The 19855-nt window shown below is 40.4% G+C and overlaps 1 protein-coding gene across 1 annotated transcript; it reads left to right on the top strand.

Annotated features, from left to right (window-relative positions):
* The first annotated feature begins 8730 nt into the window (after window positions 1–8730).
* On the top strand, window positions 8731–16416 carry LOC125371721 (heparanase-like). The gene is made up of 8 exons (XM_048394706.1): window positions 8731–8869; window positions 8932–9091; window positions 10198–10248; window positions 10526–10726; window positions 13629–13740; window positions 14142–14251; window positions 14906–15052; window positions 16190–16416. The coding sequence occupies exons 1-8, from the start codon at window positions 8731–8733 to the stop codon at window positions 16368–16370; spliced, it is 1101 nt and encodes a 366-aa protein (XP_048250663.1). The 3' UTR covers window positions 16371–16416.
* Window positions 16417–19855: the final 3439 nt, after the last annotated feature.

Below are 19855 nucleotides of genomic sequence, written 5' to 3'. Positions count from 1 at the left end.
TGTGAAGTTGACTATCGAATTAGGTCAACAACTTTTCTGTTATCGTTGGTTGTAAATGGTATTTGCTGAAAGCGCTGTTTCTCTGTGCTGGAGACTAGGACGGAACAATGGAAGTCCGTGATGACAATGCTCCGCCATCTTGTATACTCAATCTTCTTATTCACTGTCCTTCATGGTGCAGATGCTGACATCTACATCAACACACAGGCTGCCGTCAATAAAGTTCATGATAAATATGTGGGTGTGACACTCGACTCCAGTGTTCTTGGTTTTGTTGTAAGTGGACTTAACCTGACGCGAGGATTTGTAAGGGAAACCATTGTATTTGTATATTGTGTCATTTCTTACAAAATCAATAGCTAAATAATAAATTGAAAACGACACAGTTTCACATGTTTGAAGGTACGCGTAAACTTTAATTTTTTAGTTGGTTGATAGGTCTGTTTGTAGATATGTCTGTAGGTCTGTAGGAAGAGAGGTAGGTAGGTGGTTTGCCACATGTAATATTCCATCAATACAAAATCACGGAACAGCGATGGTAGGATTTTCATATTTTACCAATGAAGGAACAGAAACCTAATACTGAACATTACTATTCATATGGTTCTCAGGAAGCAGGACGAAAGAAATCATACCTATAGAATAGACATTTATGACGTCATGCTCGTGTGAACTGTCAACGTAATGCAAATACTAATTGTTGAAATAATGATGTCATGATGGGATCCTACCAATGCTGAGGTGTTCTTAGACTACACCTCAAAGAAAGGATATCAACTGTATGGCCTGGAGCTTGGTGACGGTATGCAGTAAAGAATGAATAGTAACAATCCGTTATGAATTTCAGCAGTGAGTGGCAATGAAAGGGTTCTTATCACCACTGTCAACTGAGTTTTGTTTATTTGTATGTTTGTTTGTTTTTAATGCCGCACACAACAATATTCCACCTGTAAATTATCGGCATTGCTGTGATCGATATCAAAAGGGTATACAGAAATATACGCTGAAATCATTACACATTTGTTGAAAGCAAACCATATGCATTCTACTTGTAACATTCAATAAAAGAGACAAAAGTGACATTGCACATTCCGACTATTCCAAAAGCATGTGTTGATTAATCAATATGAAGAGTTAGCGAAAAGCTGAACATGTCCTGCCAAGGCACGTCCATTGTTTACCAGACAAAAACACGGGAATACACGTCAAAATGCCGATATGTTCTCTACACGTGACCACCGATGAAAGCTTTTTAATGGCGTTGAAGATCATAACTTTTGAACACCTTTTGAGCAACAGTCGTATGTATTGCTCTCTTACTACTGTTTGTGGGAAGAGCATTTTACAACACATACCAGATAACAGACGGAAGCTGGGAACTATACAACCGATTCTCTCATTTACATGGTCACATTGTTACACCTTTGGAAAGTCATTAATGTTGGTACATGCGGCAACACAATACGTTACACAGCAGTGTAACGGCAGGCTGACTAACTCTCGCCCCGCATGCGGGTTACACAGCAGTGTAATGACAGGCAGACTAAACATCGCCCCGCACGCGGGTTACACAGCAGTTCAACGGCAGGCAGACTAACTCTCGCCCCGCACGCGGGTTACACAGCATTGTAACGGCAGGCAGACTAACCGTCGCCCCGCTAAGGGTCACACAGCAGTGTTACGGCAGGCAGACTAACCCTCGCCCCGCATGCGGGTTACACAGCAGTGTAACGGCAGGCAGACTAACTCTCGCCCCGCATGCGGGTTACACAGCAATGTACCGGCAGGCTGACCAATCCTCGCCCCGCATGCGGGTTACACAGCAATGTACCGGCAGGCAGACTAACCCTCACCCCGCACGCGGGTTACACAGCAGTGTAACGGCAGGCAGACTAACTCTCGCCCCGGATGCGGGTTACACAGCAATGTACCGGCAGGCTGACCAATCCTCGCCCCGCACGCGGGTTACACAACACTGTAACGGCAGGCAGACTAACCCTCGCCCCGCATGGGGGTTGATTGTATTTCCTCAAGCCGACGTCAGTGTTTGTAGAACTGCTGTTTGATCAAACTCTGTTCATCTCATTGATGAGTCATGAAATATTACCCAGGAACAGTTACGTGGGGACAGATGAACTGATATGTCTTCAACCTCCCCATTCTCTCCTAAATGGTTTGCTTATTCCTTATCACTTGTTAGTCGTAGGTAGAGCGTCTGTCCTGAGATCTGGTTGTCCGTGGTTCGATCTCCAGGCCGTGTCGTGCCAAAACATATTGAAAGATGGTATTTGTTGTTACCGTGTCTGGCGCTCGGCAAAGTACATGGTACATGTATGTTAATTTCGTCTGTATTCTCTTATTACGGGACATGTTTGTGTTCTTTGAAACATATGAGAGCTGTTAATGTTTACGACTTCGGTGAAACCCACGAGCACGGGTATGGTGCTGACAAACCTAGAAACATAATTGGGGTGAACCGGGACTGGAACCCACAATCATAGGTGTCTGGCGTGCCCAAGGGACGCAACTCTGCACAGCGAATCGCGGCGCCTTAGACGACTGGGCCACACGTCCCGTCAAATCTCATACAAAATGTCACTGGAAGTCGTCCAACAGGCAGTTAATGTCATATCAGATGAATCATTCAATGACAACAACATTTTCTCGGATCATGTATTCTCTTAACACCATCACGAACAATCATTTAGGGGCCAAACGTCGCAAGAAATACAACGATCTGGACATATTTATAGATAGTAAAGATAGCAAATTAGCGAATACAGTCCTACTTTTTTATTTTCATGATAAGTTTATTATCTAGGCACGCTACAGCCAGTTCCAGACAGTCAGCGCTATAGCCGTAGCAGGTCAAGCTCACAACTCTAAATATGGTACAGGTGTTTAGTCCGATTCGGTTCCTCGGACACCATCTCAGGTTAGATATATGTCCCGCGTTATATATAGCTGACCCTACGTGACTTTCACAAACAAGCATAGGTTCTGTTTCCAAAATCAATCTGCTTTACTGTTGTAAACATCGTTGATCATGGCAGTCGTTGAGACCAGGGTCATAGTTGTGTCGCTAAGATAAATACATGTATCATGTGTGAATGGGTATGTTTGATTTTACGCCGCAATTTACAGTATTTCAGTGATACAACGGCGTGTGAGTTTAATGTGGGAGGAAAGCCCGAAGTGATGCAGGTCTCAGACGTTTACCACTTTGGTGCAACCCACGAGCACAGGTATGGTGCTGACAAACCTAGAAACATAATCGGGGCGAACCAGGATTCGAACCCACAATCATAGGTTTCTGGCGTACCGAAGGGACGCAACTCTGCACAGCGAATCGCGGCGCCTCAGACGACTGGGCCACCCTATCCCCCAGTAAAGAAACGAACACGAATTAAATTATCACAGCCGATCCCACCTGGAATCCAAGTTTATGGCGCACCCAAGGGAGGCAACTATGTACAGCGAATTGGGACGAACAAGGCCTCCAAACATATAATCAGAAATCTGTATAATAAACTGTTTTTAAGATTGCTTTATCAATATCACTGAGTGAGGGGTGCTTCGGGCCACATGCACGTTATATTATGAACGCATTATACAAAAGTCATCATTGGCAGACCTTCGAAACAGTACCAGTACCAAGCATGATAGGAGAGTGAGTATGGTTTTACGTCGGTTTCAGCAACATTACAGAAATATCAGGGCTTCACACATTGACCCCATGTGGAGAATCGAACCTGGGTCTTCGGCGTGACGATGGTCCGCTTTATGGTACGGGTTGTCATCTCACTAGTGATCCACTGATCTTCAAGTGTGATATACCACTGGAAGCCATATATAAGTACCTCTCCAATGAGGTATCAATAGTTGGTATTGAGTGAATATGGACCAACCCATTGCAAATCGAACGTCATATATCCCGACAAAACCAAATTCTTCTCGCAGAAACCTTTAATCCGGTATATGTTCTAGGTACGTGTGCCTGATTCCACTATAATCGTCTAACACATGTTCCGCGTGATTCCGTACTTCTTAACATGTAATGTTGCCAGGTGAAAATCTTTTGCATAATTTGGAACAAATTTACTCTTTTAATATCAGAGTAGGATACCCAATATTGCATTCTCGGCTTAGCTACATCGGAACAACGCTTGGATGTATGCTCAGGATTTGGCTTGTCATCTTGTGTGTTATTCACCGACCTCGATGTGTTATATACCACAGGAAACCATATATAAACACCATAATTTAATGTAGGCTGATTATTGATCTACTTGTGGACAATCATACAGAATACTTCTTGACAACTCTGATTTCACTCACTTTTGTATGCATATAAGAGGTTCACAGCATAATGCTCGAGTCGATTTCAGAAATTTGAATGAAATGGACCTATGTGTAACATATTCAAGATGGCAACCATAATGCTGTGCAAAAAAACTGATCATAATGTTAATGTAATTTCAACAAATATACAAATCAATTTCTTGGACGCTGGCTTGATATTTTGACAAATTTTGCCATTTCAAGTTGAGTTTCAGATTCTTTAGTACAGCTACTAGTTAAGGTGAATTTGCAGGGGGAACCATCGAAGGTGAAAGACGAATTCACTTACTAACATATAATTCATACATAACTTAGCTATGGGGGGGGGGGGGGGTAAGGGGTGCTCGTGGGTCATACCTAGCCCACGGCCTAATTCCTAAGTGTGTGTTCTCAGGTCCCTCTCTACTACTTACATTATGATAAGGGGCGGTCGAGTAGCCTTGTGGTTAAAGCGTTCGCTCGTCACGGCGAAGACCCGGGTTCGATTCCCGACACAGGTGCATTGTGTGAAGCAAATTTCTCGTGTTCCCCGCCTGCTATTGCTGGAATATTTCTAAAAGCGGCGTAAAGCCATACTCACTCACTACATTATGATTATCTTCCTTCTTTTTTTAAACAAAATTCGTTTAACGCCACACAGCAATTTTCCAGCTATATGACGGCGGTCTGTAATTAACCGAGTCTGGACCAGACATCCAGTGATTGACATCGTGAACATCGAACTGCACAGTGTGGATACAATTACATGTATCAATCAAGTCAGCATGTCTCACCCACTCGATCCCATCACAGGTATGAAACACGATAAGATTAGATGACTGTATATTTTTCTTAGCTTTTACCTCTCAGCAAACACGCCTGATATAATTTACATCTGTATCATTGTACAGTTCACCAAATCTCCAGAAGCTTGTGAAAGAACTCGTTCCCTCATATCTGAGGGTCGGGGGAACCTCGGCTGACCATGTCGTGTTTGATCCCCATGCCACACAGCATAGCTCCGACGCAGCATCGCCGTTCAAACTATTGGGTGAGTAACCTGTAGCTGTTTAAGAATGGTCGGCCTCAAAAGTTCTGAAGAAATGAGTAAGAAGATTCGTATCAATCAATCTTTATTCACGGTACTTATGAGGCCAAAGGCATATAGTACATTGTCTGGGGCGTGTTACAAATTCATACATTTTCTTAGTTTCATAGCATGATAAATGAACATTGATAAATTTCTAATAGTTTCTGTACAATCACAAGTCATTAATTTACCAAATTTATTACCGATTGGGTTACGGTAGAAATAGTTATTTAGATATTTTGCTCGTAAATCTTTATACACTGGACATACATATAAAAAGTGATATATTCATCTTCAATACAATCAGTTTTACAAATCCTACAAAGTTTATGTTCTCTTGCAATGCCTTCATATCTGTCTGTTTCAATAAATAGATCATGTGAGCCACGACGAAATCGAGAAAGAGAAATTTACACTTAATAGATAAGGTTCTAGTATAATAGTAGTCTTAAATGTAGTGTAGTAATTTGCTTTTCTAGAACTGGACGAAGAACCATGCCATTTTTGGATGTACATATCTTTTAAGGTCTGTGTCAAACGGGAGAAGAAATGCTGTGGCATATCTACATGTTGCTGTAACCAAATATAACCATATCCACTTTCGTATAACATGTTTTTGACTTTTGTCGCCCAATTTTGCTTCCCATGGCTATCGTAGAGAAGCATCATATTATAACATATCTTGAAGATAGCATATTTAATAGCTTGACCTAGTATTTTATAACATTTAAATAACTATTCGTATCATTAACAATATACTAAATCAATGAAGGAGACCTGACGATTTCTGTTACCTGTGTCCTTCCTCTGTAGTAAAATACCTTATTGCCCTCGCCACTGAACATAGAATCACGAAATATCGCAATAAGTAGTTGACGAAGATAGCTGCATGTGTGCTAATAGTTATAAAGTGAAAACAAGAACTTCAGCCAATAAGGAATATTACTTATAGTCAAGACAAAAAATGCAAAGTGATGTTTTTAAAGAAATTACACTACGACATTTGTAAGACTGTGATAAACTATATCGTTACGATCGTAAAGCTTCGAATGCCTTGTGGAAAGGGACACCGATCCAGACTGCAGTGCAAACTCACGCTCGCAATGACATTCAAACACATATAACGCTGTCAATGCCATCGATAAGTCGGTTAGATTTCAATATGTGCTTTTGACACGATGTTATAGCAATTTTGTCAACAACATCTGATAATCATATCGGTATACTGCCTGAATACAATAAACTTGGATGAATTGACTCTTCAACAAATAAGAGACCGCCTCCGTGGTCTAGTGGTAGAGCGTCCGCCCGGAGAGCGGAAGGTCCGGGGTTCGATTCCCGGCCGCGTCATGCCAAAAGACGTTTAAAGATGGTACTTGTTGTTACCCGGTCTTGCGCTCGGCATTAAGGGGCTAAAGCAAGGACTGGTCGGCTCGGAGTCAGTATACTGTGTCTGAGTGGGGTATTCATGATAAACTGCGGCATGGTATCTCAGTGGGCTACCACTATAAATCGGCATCAATCCGGACTAGTACAAGCAGCCACACACACACGTACATGCACGTCGCTATATAAGTGCAATAATCTTGGACGCGACGTTAAACCCAATTTCACCTCACCTCAACAAATAAGAACCAGTCATAGACAGTTGTGGTACAATAGTCTGTCTCATTGCGAAGAATATACTTGATATCACCGTGTGCCATTGTGTCACCTGTTCTGGTTATGTACTGAGCTTGTAATGTACAATTAATGGAAGTCAAGTCAAGGAGTATTTTGATGACATTTTTGTGTTCTCGCTTTATGCATTGATCCCTTCAGATATTTGTACTTCATCTTGCAGCTGAAGACTGGGATATTCTTAACAAGTTTGTTCATAACACGGGGATGAAGCTTATATTCGACCTTAATATTTTACTGCGGAAGCAAGGAAAGTGGGACCCATCGAATGCTGAATTGTTGCTTAAATACTCGTCACAGAAAGGCTACCATATTGCTGGATTCGAACTGGGAAATGGTAGGTTACGTCTTCAGAAGTAGCAGCATGTCTGTGGCCTCCGTGGTCTAGTGGTAGAGCGTCCGCCCGGGGAGCGGAAGGTCCTGGGTTCGATCCCCGACCGCGTGATACCAAAAGACGTTAAAAGATGGTACTTGTTGTTACCCTGTCTGACGCTCGGCATTAAGGGGCTAAAACAAGGGCTGGTCGGCTCGGAGTCAGTATACTGTGTCTGAGTGGGGTATTCATGTTAATCTGCAGCATGGTATCTCAGTGAGCTAGCACTATAAAACGGCATCATTCCGGACTATTAAAAGCAGCCACACACACACACACACGTGCATGCACGTCGCTATATAAGTGCAATAATCTTGGACGCTAAACCCCATTTCACCTCACCTGACACGTTGGGCTATTTCCCAGTAGGGACGGTGGGATAGCCTAGTGGTTAAAACGTTGTCGCTCGTCAAGCCGAAGTCCCGGGTTTGATTCGCGTCATGGTTACAACGTGTGAAGCCCGCCGTGATATTGCTGGAATATTGCTAAACTCGGCGTAAAACACACTCACTCGACCCGTGAAGATATGGTTTAGAATTGGCGACTAACGGGATCGGGTGGTGTGGCTCGCTGACTTTGATGCATGTCAGCGTATCGTAATTGCGTAGATCGATGCTCATGAAGTCAATCACTGGTTTATCGGTCCAGACTTGATTATTTACAGACGGCTTGATTATTGCAGAGTGCGGCGTTAAACAATCAAGCAAAACACTTACTCACTCACCAATTGTTAGTAAAATGGTCAGACACAGCTTAATCAAAATCCTTACAATCTATAATAGTGAGTGAGTGAGTGAGTTGGGTTTAACGCCGCTTTTAACAGTATTCCAGTTATATCGCGGCGTGTCATGATCAGTTTAATGTGGGAGGAAAGCCCGAAGTGATGCATGTCTCAGACGTTTACCACTTCGGTGAAACCCACGAGCACGGGTATGGTGCTAACACACTTAGAAACACAATCGGGGCGAACCGGGATTCGATCTCACAATCATAGGTTTCTGGCGTGGCCAAGGGACGCAACTCTGCACAGCGAATCGCGGCGCCTTAGACGACTGGGCCACCCGTGCCCCCACAATCTATAATAAATAAGAAAGGAACAACTATAAATCATTAGAAACATTCACTTCATTGCCTATAGAATTACTAGTATATAAATGGCAATGCATTCTGTATGATATTTATGCTGAGAACTGTAACAAGATCGTGTAAACCTTCTCCCAATAAAAAAACTGATGAAAAAAAGTGTTACTGTACATGACTGTACAAAATGAAGAACTACGCAGGGTCATATATTAACGGCCCCTTGCGACAGTACATAGTGGGAACAGCAATACAAAATTTGGTTTGTTGTCGAACTCTACTGCAACAATGGGATGAAGCTATAATCAAGAACCCAAAGCATCAGGGTGAGTAAGACGATGTCCATCTTCTTCCACTGTTAGCTTGTACGTATCTGCGTTTTTCCTAGAATCAAATGTGTTTCATCACAACGCAAACATCACATTATCGGACGCCCAACTCGCCAATGACTTTGCACAGCTGAAGCGGGTCCTCCAAGGTACGTCGTATAAGTCCAGCCTCATCGTAGGACCAGATGTGACTGTCACTCATGCATCTGGGGTAAAAGGGTAAGTGTCTCAGTTTTACACTGGTGGTTACATGGCAGAAGACGTTATATCACGTCGTGGGTGAAAGCATCTTCCCGAGGCAAATGAGTTAACTGACTATAAAAGTCCAGTTTCCACCCTTGCCGAACTTGGCTGGTGTTATGGAGTTACATTTTGGCTGGACTAACGAGTCTCCAATCACAATCGTGCTCCGAAACGAAACACGGTTCGTAAATACGGCCGATTGCAGGATTTGCAAAACATGTTCACCGCTAAATCATTGTCAGCGGAAATTTTCTAAAGCTTTTCATGTTTTTAATTAAGGTGCTCACGTGATGTGATCGATTCGCGATGTAAGACTCGTTTTATCACAATATACAGATCTTGATTATCCATCAGATCCTCTTGACTGGGCGCCCCCGTTTTGTTTGAAGCAAATGCATGTGATACGTGAGGTGGAATCTGATTGGTCCATAGGAGAGGGACAGAAGGGACATAACTCGTAATAGCCAGTGGTGGTGCTACGATCGAGCCCAGGAATTCCAGCGTAGTTCGGCAAGGGTGGAAACTAGACTTTTAAAGTCAGTTAACTCTCTTGCATCAGGAAGATGGGGTGAAACGTTTTCACCTTTGTCTGACAATCCATATGGTGTCACTGAATAATAATCAGAATCCTTATTATAATAAAATTCGTAGTCTCCTTTCCACCAATGCTTGTTATGATTGTTTACGTTTCATTATTTTAATAAAACATTGCTTTAACACCGTTATATGTATTTAATGACAGATCCGTGTTTGTCTCAAGCTGGTTGACTGCATTTTGTCTTGTAATTTTAATACATTCATGAAAGTGTCCGGAAACAGAATACACAGTCAACATAGGCACAATGCTCCCTTGCTATGCAAACGGTATCCAGCGACTAATCTGTCAGCAGATATACATATAATTGTGTTCTACGGATATATATATATATATATATATATATATATATATATATATATATATATATATATATGTATATATATATACACCCGTAGAACACAATTCCAATGTAATTGTTCCGAGCATGTTAGACCTGGGATGTGGTAACGCCTCCATACAGAGTTTCTGATTCTTTGTGTTGCAGATTTTTTTCTCATGGTGGGGCAAGCGCCGTTGATGTCGTGAGCTTCTATCAGTAAGTAAGGGAACATACAGGAACAAGCTCTCCCTTTCACTTTCTATCAAATTCCATCAAGTATATACCACTAAATAGGCAAACTCGCAAACAATGAAGCATCACTTACTCTTAAGCATCAATCATGACTTTCCACGAGATGGTCAATAATTCCTCACCCAGGCAAACTGATTGTTATAATTATTATTAGGAGTAGTAGTAATGTTGTAGTCGTAAAGTAGTAGTAGTAGTAATTGTAGTCGTAGTAGTGTTGTAATCGTTTGTCATTGGTTTCCAGCTATTACGTCAATGGTGAAACCTCGAAGGTTTCTGATTTCTCAAATCCTGCAACACTTGACAGTCTTGTTGGACTGGTAAAGAGCGCTATTTCCGCCGTGCATGCTGTTGCGCCAGGAAAGCCAGTATGGCAGGGGGAGACAGCATCAGCTTACAAGGGAGGAACCCCCAACGCCTCTGATAGATACGCCTCCGGTTTCCTGTAAGTGAGTGGGTGAGTGACCTGGGTTAAATGTGGGTTTGAAACGCATATCAGTAAGATCAGGGCATTCCTGTACGTTATCCACCGCATTCGAAAATGCTGACGCAAGCAAATGAAATCACCAAAGCCGTTTCCAACGTCAGAGGATATCTCAATTGTGATCCCAACTATATTAAATCCATTGGACGATTCCGACACTGCCAAGCCATACAATCTACCATTTTCCGTATATTTCAAGATTCTTTATTCAGTATTTTGGGCCTAGAGTTCAATTACAATTACAATAATTGCTGTGTCGCGTGATGTCAGTAGAATAAATACAAGTAGTCTTTTTTCACATTGAATACATGATTTAAGTATAAGGCCAAAGCCTTTACAATGTCGATATTTTTGGAGTTGAGTAGATTACATAAACTGTGATTATCATGATGGACATTGGATAACCAAGGCAAATAGTGGTTTCTGACAGGAGAATATTTTGAACATGAAAACAAAACATGAAATTCATCCTCTAATTGCCTCCCTTTACAGTGGGTACATAGATATAAACTCAAGTCTTCATTTTTATGTTTTGACTTTCGTAGCATGTTAATCTTAAATCATAGTTTTGGATATCGACATGGATTCATACATAGCAATCTCAACCAGTATTTAAGTACCTTTATTTTGCTAAACACGAACATATTTAATCGCCCAGTTTCACCAAGAATAGCTTTATTAGAGGCATATTTTCCGATACAAAGATAGTTTTTAAAATAGGATGTATGTACTTTTTCTATACGTTCATAAATTTTGCCCCCCAGATTTCAGCCCCATAAAGTAATATAGGAGCAATCTTACAATCAAACATTGTACAAGCTGTTTCGAATGTTATATACATGTAGCTATTTCTTTTGTAAGCATGATAAATGACTCTCGTGGCATTAGAAGCCTGTGATGCTAGGCTTTTACAGGCCATTGACCAGATTAGCCTTGAGGAGAAAAATACTCCAAGATACTTGTAGTAAGTGACAAGTTTTACATTTTTTTAGAACCATAGGACCATTTTTCATTTTTTCGTATAATACCACCGTTTCGGAATACAGTTATTTTTGTTTTATCAAGATTCACACTTAGGCCCCAGGTAGTGCAAAATTTTCTTAAGATATCTTATTGTCTTTGTAGACCAATAACTGTATATGAGAACATAGTCACATCGTCGGCAAAAAGTAGTAGCATAATATCTTCAATACTTTCTGAAACATACACACCATGACAGCACGTTTTGTAAATGTCAGTTACAAGCTCATTAATAAAGAAGATAAACAGAAGTGGGCTTAAGATACAGCCTTGTCTTACACCAGATCTAGTTGTAAACAAATCTGTTTTACCTTTGTCTGTTTTTACACAAGCCTTAACAGCAGAATACATTCTAGCTAAGACATTATACAACTTGCCATGGCAACCTTTTTGTAAGAGCAAATATAATAGTTTTTTCCTTTCCACAAAGTCAAAGGCTTTCTTGAAATCAATGAAAGCACAATAAATTCGCCCCCCTCGCTTTGTTAAATATTTTAGTACAAAGGGCCTGGAGTGTGAAAATGTTGTCTGTTACTGAATAGTTGGATCTGAATCCAGCTTGTGCTTCATGTATTAAATCGTTTATATCCATCCATGATCGTAGTCTTTTTTCAAGTATTGACGTGAATAATTTCCCAGTTGCATTTAGCAGGGATAATCCTCTATAAGTGTTAGGGTCAGAGGTAACACCTGATTTATGTATAGGTATTATAAGTCCAATGTTCCATGCTTCAGGAAATATACCGGTATCTAATATTTTATTAAATAAAGGTCTCAAGTATTTAATAAGAATTGTTTCTGAAAGTTTAAAAAATTCTGGAGGGATTTCATCTTCACCAGGAGATTTCCCATACAATCTACCATTTTACGTATATATTGTATCATAGAGTAGAATAAATAGAGAATCTCACCCGAGTGTCTTTTGATATCAAATATATCAACACGAGTTGATAAAAGTGGAAAAATTCCGAGGTTTGCCGAGCATTTTTGTCACTTTTATCAACTAGTGTTGATATATTTGATATCAAAAGACACGAGGGGGAGATTTTATTTATCACCCAACATCATTCTTTCAACTTTTTCAATTTGTAGGCAGTGTCTTCAGTGTAAAAAGTACTGCAAACAGCTTCAGTAGCAGAGCCATTTGTGATGTCATTTGATTGTGACGTCATGGTAACCAGTGACGTCACAATGGTCTGCAAAGCATTGTGATGTAATTTCATTGCAGCAATATCTACAGTGTAGATATCGCTTGATCTCATCCAAGCGATATCTCCTGTGGGAGCCAGTTTTGGATGATAAATATCGGTTTGACAGATCTCGCGAAAATATAAGGGACGAGTGACTGGTGTCTGGTAGGACGTTATTGTAACGTTGACCGTGCCGGTGGCAATGGATGGCTTTCCCAAAAGTGCATGGTAAGGGGTAGTAGGTATTTATACTACATTTACCCCTCATAGTCAATGAGAATCAGCTTTGACAAAGTGCTTGTAGAGAATGTATTTGTAAGGACTTTATAGGTTCCTGGCGCACAAAACAGAACGCAACTCTGCAAAGCGAGTTGGGGCGACTGAGACGACTGAGCCATATGTATTACCCTTGTGGAAAGCAAATGCTAAAGACAAAATAATATTCTTCATCAAGTTATTTCATCAAATCTTGTCTTTTTGTCGCTAAAGGTAAGTGCTGTATAATGCCGGTAGCTTCTGTGTATTTTCTGGTGTTATATTTAGTAGGGAAAATTATATTTATATCTCGTGGCATTAATAACAAGCATTACTTGTGGCATGGCCTAGCGATATTGACGTAACTAAAAACAGGTTCATTGACCTTTTGTTCTCAGGTGGCTTGATAAACTTGGCGTCTCGGCTAGATATGGAATTAAAGGCGTATTGCGACAGGTCCTCCTCGGCGGACAGAATGGTCTTATAAGCTCCTCCAACGATCCCCTACCTGTAAGTTTAATTGACAATACTTTTATTAATTTCACTGCCATCCAAGGTGTATGTATATGTATTTTGCTCATAAAAGATGCCATGTACTTATAAGAACATTTGATATCTTAATTGTGTTCGATACTTTGGCGTATTGGTTAATATGCAATTCATTTTTTGTGCATTTGCTGAAAGCATTAATATTGCTGTCCTTTTTATTTGCTTAAGAACGTTTGGTAGAGTAATTATAGCTTCTATTTTTTAAACTATATTTTAAGATGTGCATACCGTATTCCTCTTACATTTGGAACTAACATAATGTTAATTTAAATGTGCATTTTACTTGTTAATACTCTGATATCTTCAAGTATGGTTGATCTTACATTATATATACATATAAGATGCTGGTATTGTATATTAAGGATTTCTGGCTGACGGTTCTGTACAAGAGGTTGGTTGGTAACAAAGTATTTGATGTTCCCTCTTCAACTAAAAACCTCCGGATCTATGCCCACTGCACCAAACACACGAAGTGAGTTCAAGTGATATATCAAGCGAACATTTGTCTGGTAAAACACGAGGGAAACATAGTTTTACAGTATCTTTCAGAACAGTACATAACATGGACAGTTAACTGAGCCTACCTCTTGGAGCACTTTGAAGATGACCGATGACTGCACACTCACTTACTTTTCAATTCATAAAGGAAACCTTTTGATTGTTTGCTTTAAACTGAAATGTTTTACTGTATATGCAGATGTTTTGTTTGTTTGCTTTGAACTGAAATGTTTTACTGCATATGCAGATATTTTGTTTGTGTGCTGTGAACTTAAATGTTTTTTCTGTATATGCAGATATTTTGATTGTGTTCTGTGAACTAAAATGCTCACTGAATAAACATATTTTTTGTTTGTGGGATGTGAACTAAAATGTTTTACTGTATATGCAGATATTTTGTTGTAGGACTGTGAACTAAAATGTTTTACTGTATTTGCAGATATTTTGTTGTAGGGCTGTGAACTAAAATGTTTTACTGTATATGCAGCTATTCGAATGACATGACAACGTAATAAATAACTGCACAAGATGAAAGCTAAAAAAACCAGTTAATTTATACAAGCACGTGTGTGCAGGTGTGTAAATGCGTGTTTATGTTTCTGAAACGTTTGGTTCATTGTATTTCCAGCATGTACAACTACAAACCAGGAAGTGTAACGGTGTATGTCCTGAACGTGAACACGGCGTCAGCACAACTCCACTTCCCACATCTACACAGCCAGCATCACATGGACGTCTTCTGGCTCACACCTGATGGGGGGAATGTGGAGGCAGGGTGCGTACACTCAGGACCATACGTAGTATTTACAACACTGGTGTTGGTCGGACAGTTATAGTCCATGGGGGCCCCCTTGCTTGTACGCTTTGGAGGCCGAGGGGTAGCCTTGTGGTTCAACTGTTCGGGATCGATTCCCCACATGGGTACAACGATTGAAGATGATTCCTGGTGTCCCCCGCTGTGATATTGCTGGAATATTGCTAAACACGGCATCAAACAATACTCACTCAATCACTTAGTACGCTTCAATCTTTTGAACATCCGAATTCTCAACGTCACTCTGATCCTCAAAAGAGCCTACTTAATCTTGGGTCATTTGTACATCCGGAGACGGGAAAAAAATTACTTACTTGTTGGTGCAAATTAAGAGAATGGCGGGTGCTACCGGTAGGGCAGGACATGTATACCTTTTTAGCGACCAGTGTCATCACTGATTTTCAGTGGTCCATTCATATAATTCTCCCATCGATTGTGCCCTTTAATTACTCCAAATGACATCTGTTTTGGCGGATAATCTAGACTGGTTATTCTCTTGCATTGTCAATCTATATTTATCTGGCACATTTTGAGTCATCTCATCTGTTCAGGATCTATCGCTGCTCATGCTTTCAATCATTCGTTCAGTCATTCGTGTCAATGGCTTTCCGACCAGAGGATCATAGCTTTATGACATATGTGGTAAAACAGATAACGATCTGTGGTACGAATGTGAGAATATTATATTTACACATGTGTGCATGTTATGACGTTTGTGTTTGTTTGATGTTTGACCTCGCACCAAGCAATAATGCCGGCTACGTGAAGGCGATATGTAAATGACTTGAGTATGGGGAAATTAGTATGGAACATCGATCCACACGGTCGGGGTACGAGACACTCTATCAACTAAGTCACTGACATACAGGGTCGGTCGGGTAGCCTGGTGGTAAAAGCGTTCCCTCGTCACGCCGAAGACCCGGGTTCGATTCCCGACATGGGTACAATATGTGAACCCATTTCTGGTGTCCCCCGCCGTGATATTGGTGGATTATTGCTAAAAGCGGCGTAAAACGTCACCCACTCACGCACTCACGCACGCACGCACGAACTCACTCACTCACTCACTTATACATATTATATTAACCTCCATTTCAGGAAGGTTCATCTCAATGGAAAACTACTGGCGTTCGTCAACAGCCAGATACCTCAACTGTCACCGAAAACTGCCACAACCGGGTCAGTGACTGCCCCCGGAAAGTCCTTCGGCTTCATCGTAATGCCTGACGCTAATGTTGCAGCATGTAAATCGCAAAGTCACGGCCCCATTATTGGCTAACAGTGCAATTGTAATTGTTATTACAATAAATATTTTGTCTTACTTATTCAGAGTTTGATTGGAGGTACATGTATAGAGGTGCTCGACCACCATGACCAGATAATTAGAACACGGAAAAATACATCGAATAAATAAATATGAAATGCAATCCTCAACCACTACCAAACAATAAAACCAAATTTGATATTCTTCAATGTACGTACCTCAGTACAAACAGCTTGTGATATTTTCAGTCTCAGTACAGAATGCTCTTGAGTCTGATGTCAGAAGACGTATATAGGTGAGTGAGTGAGTTGAGTTTAGCGCCGCTTTTAACAGTATTCCAGTTATACCACGGCGTGTCAGCAGATTTTAGACGTTCACCACTTCGGTGAAACCCACGAGCACGGGTATGGTGCTGACAAACCTAGAAACATAATTTGGGCGAATCGGGATTCGAACCCACAATCATAGGTTTCTGGCGTGTCCAAGGGACGCAACTCTGCACAGCGACTCTGCCTTAGACGACTGGGCCACCCGTGCCCCCTACGTATATAGGAGTACAAATAGTAATACATACGTCTGTCTCTTTTCACAGAAAGCTATGCGCAGTACAAAATGTGGTTTATCAATATCAGTTTGCTCTTAGCGTGAAGGTGACCTGGTGAATAAATTGTGTAAGTTCATAGCATTGTCTTTCTTTTTGACAAAACTTTGAAAAAAGAACTCAGCACAGCTAATTGACTGGGCCACATGTTCCCGCTTATCTATGATTCGTCTATGACAGCAATGAAGAAATATCCTTAAATACTGTAACTGGCAGTTACGTGAATCATGATTTGCATACGTGTTAATCAGGCTATAATGCAAACTGTTCAAATATGACTATCCAGTGTAAAAGTGATAAAACCTTATGACTTATATACAGGCACATATATGTTCATGACTTGATGTATGCCGTAATCTACTATTTCTATAAAAAACATGTTCGAATCCCGCATGAGATTCAACCCCAAAAATACGAGAACCAGAGTAATTTATTCTGTACTTTACTTAGAAAGTGTTATCCCAAATAAAACATGTGTTTGACCACTTCCTAAAAGGTATTGTGTGTTCATAAGTAGGGTATTGTTCATTCCTATCATATATCGAGGTTCCTGTGGTTGTTCCTTATAATCCCAAAAAATTAAATTTTCGTTGTGTTCATTGAAATTCCTGCATTCTGATTAGCTGAATTGGTCACGTGTTATTGCATTCATTTCCCAATGGATGTAAAAAAATTAAGCCACGCCCACCGAGTCGCACTACTTTTATTATTGCAGAATGTCGGGGAATCCCAATATTACAGTCGAGGGAATTCCCTTTCTGCTCACGTGCATCGTCATGCACAGGACATTAGCGACTGTCATGCATATTCATTGTCCAAACAACCCTTTGAAACCGAAGGCCGAGAAAGCATGAAACAGCAAGCGTTCAGGCTCGCTCACTTGTTTTTTTCCCTGTTCAACTTTCATGTCTTCGGGTTTCATTTCTAACTGGCATCTTTCCAACTGTGTTTTACTGTAACAGGGAAATTTGAATTTGGCGGTAACTGACCATGTTATTTGAAACAGTTGCCTTCTCCCGGACATATTTCTTCCGGCTAGTTACAGTATGACACTTGCAGTTATTTTCGCCTCTTGCCGTAAATGACAGGTCCAAAGAACATTGTTTTCATAATACTCTCAGTTGATTGGCTACTGACTGTATAGGCGTGTCAAGTTATATGCATAAATTAAACGATAACCTGATTCATGTCACGCCACAGTATGTATTCCTACACCTAGAATGTTTATCAATCGTCTGTTTTGATATCTACAACTGTGTTTTGGTTAAACTATTGTAGATAAAACATGCTTTACTTTGGCGAATTAGCGGATTCTGAAAAAGGTTTGCACATCGGTTTTTCGATTCATACCTCAATGATGATGAGCCTAACCAACCTGTGCCAGGATCACTCATGCCTCTTTGATGCATTTTTAATTTTAATCTGTACATAATAATAATAAGTGATTATTCATTTGAGCTATTAAACAACACTTTGGCTTCCTCCATTGCTGCAGACATTAACAACTTTAAATAAACATCTGAAATACGGTAATACATGGCTACCTGCTTGGTCCTTAATTTGTTTGAATAATCTAAAAACTCCCAAACATATTTTGACCCACTTTGAAAACATATGTCAAATAACATCTTCAAACTTAACTCTTGATGATTTATACGCCGAACATTTTGTAAAAAATAATGATCCGAAATGGAACCCTTCCATTGCTGAGCGTCTTATATCCAATTGCAGGAAAAGAGCTCGGAAATGGTACGTCCATGTGATCTACAACAGGTGCTCCAGGGAGTTAAGCCTCATCCTCGGACCAGAAACCTCACACCATCAAGAGTCCGACAGGAGAAGTCGACTTTGTTTCAACCATAACGTGTGTTCAAAAAAAAATTCAGACAAAATTTAATTTACTGTCAAAGGTTCTTGTGTCGTGTTCCCTTTGGCTCCTCGATATAGATTGAGTTAAATTGTTGTCACTAGGTATACGGAGGCATGGATTTGTCATGACCAACAAAATGGAATTGTTTGTTTTATCTACATGAACAAGATCATCTTTTCTGTACTCACAAGGCCAAGGTAGATTAAACTCATAATACAGATTCCATTTGGCGTAAAGGGCAAAATAGTGGTAAAAGCATTATTAATGGAGTACTTAATCAAGTGCAGTAGTAAATTTTCTCAACACTGCATTTAACATGGTAGCTTTATGGCAACTGAAAGGCTTATGTTGCTGAACGGTTTTTGTTATACCTCTTTTAAGAATCTTAATCCGTACCACGTGACGAAGCAATACGTTTGGATGTTGACCCAAATATCATGTTACTGACACTGACCTCGAGCATTGACTCATCCTGTCACGTGATAGATATTGACTCGTCTGCTAGAAAACAAGATGGCGTCTGGTACAAAGGGTGCTTGTTTTGTCAAATTGACCTCGTCAAGAGTTTTCATTCGTTTCGTTACACCGAAATACACTTAAAAGGTAATGAAGCCTTTATATAGTCCTTGATTTCCTTAAAGTGATCTAGCTGTGAACCATAAACCATCTTGTTTTCAATATTCAATTGTGACAAGTCGATATTATTCATGGAACTTTAATCAAGGTTAGAGTCAGTCACGTGATTCGGGGATCTACATTGAAATGTATTGTTTCGTCACGTGGTACGGATGAACCAATGAAATTGCAAGTTTCTTAATGGAGGTATAACAATTGATGGTATTTTGTGGTTTCAGGCGGGATTCACCAAGCTGGAACACTCCCGTGAGACTCCGGGGTTTGGGTTCATGCATCAGACTTCGGGTAAATGATGACACAAAGTCTTGTGGAGAATATAATGAATTCAATGAATAACCAACGATAAAACAGTTTACACAATATTAAATAAACAGACTCACCAATCATACTGAA

The sequence above is a fragment of the Haliotis rufescens genome, unplaced genomic scaffold (genome assembly GCF_023055435.1).
Source record: "Haliotis rufescens isolate VD_foot unplaced genomic scaffold, xgHalRufe1.0.p SCAF_13, whole genome shotgun sequence".
Taxonomy (NCBI): Eukaryota; Metazoa; Mollusca; class Gastropoda; order Lepetellida; family Haliotidae; genus Haliotis; species Haliotis rufescens.
Note: the sequence above shows the minus strand (reverse complement) of the source record. Positions and strands in the feature narration are given on the sequence as shown.

Excerpts from the sequence above, each read along its gene's own strand:
- LOC125371721 (XM_048394706.1), top strand. The coding sequence starts at position 8,731 with ATGAAGAACTACGCAGGGTCATATATTAACGGCCCCTTGCGACAGTAC. Across the intron at positions 8,870-8,931 it reads CAAGAACCCAAAGCATCAGG|AATCAAATGTGTTTCATCAC; the intron begins GTGAGTAAGACG and ends CGTTTTTCCTAG. Across the intron at positions 15,053-16,189 it reads GGGGGGAATGTGGAGGCAGG|GAAGGTTCATCTCAATGGAA; the intron begins GTGCGTACACTC and ends CCTCCATTTCAG.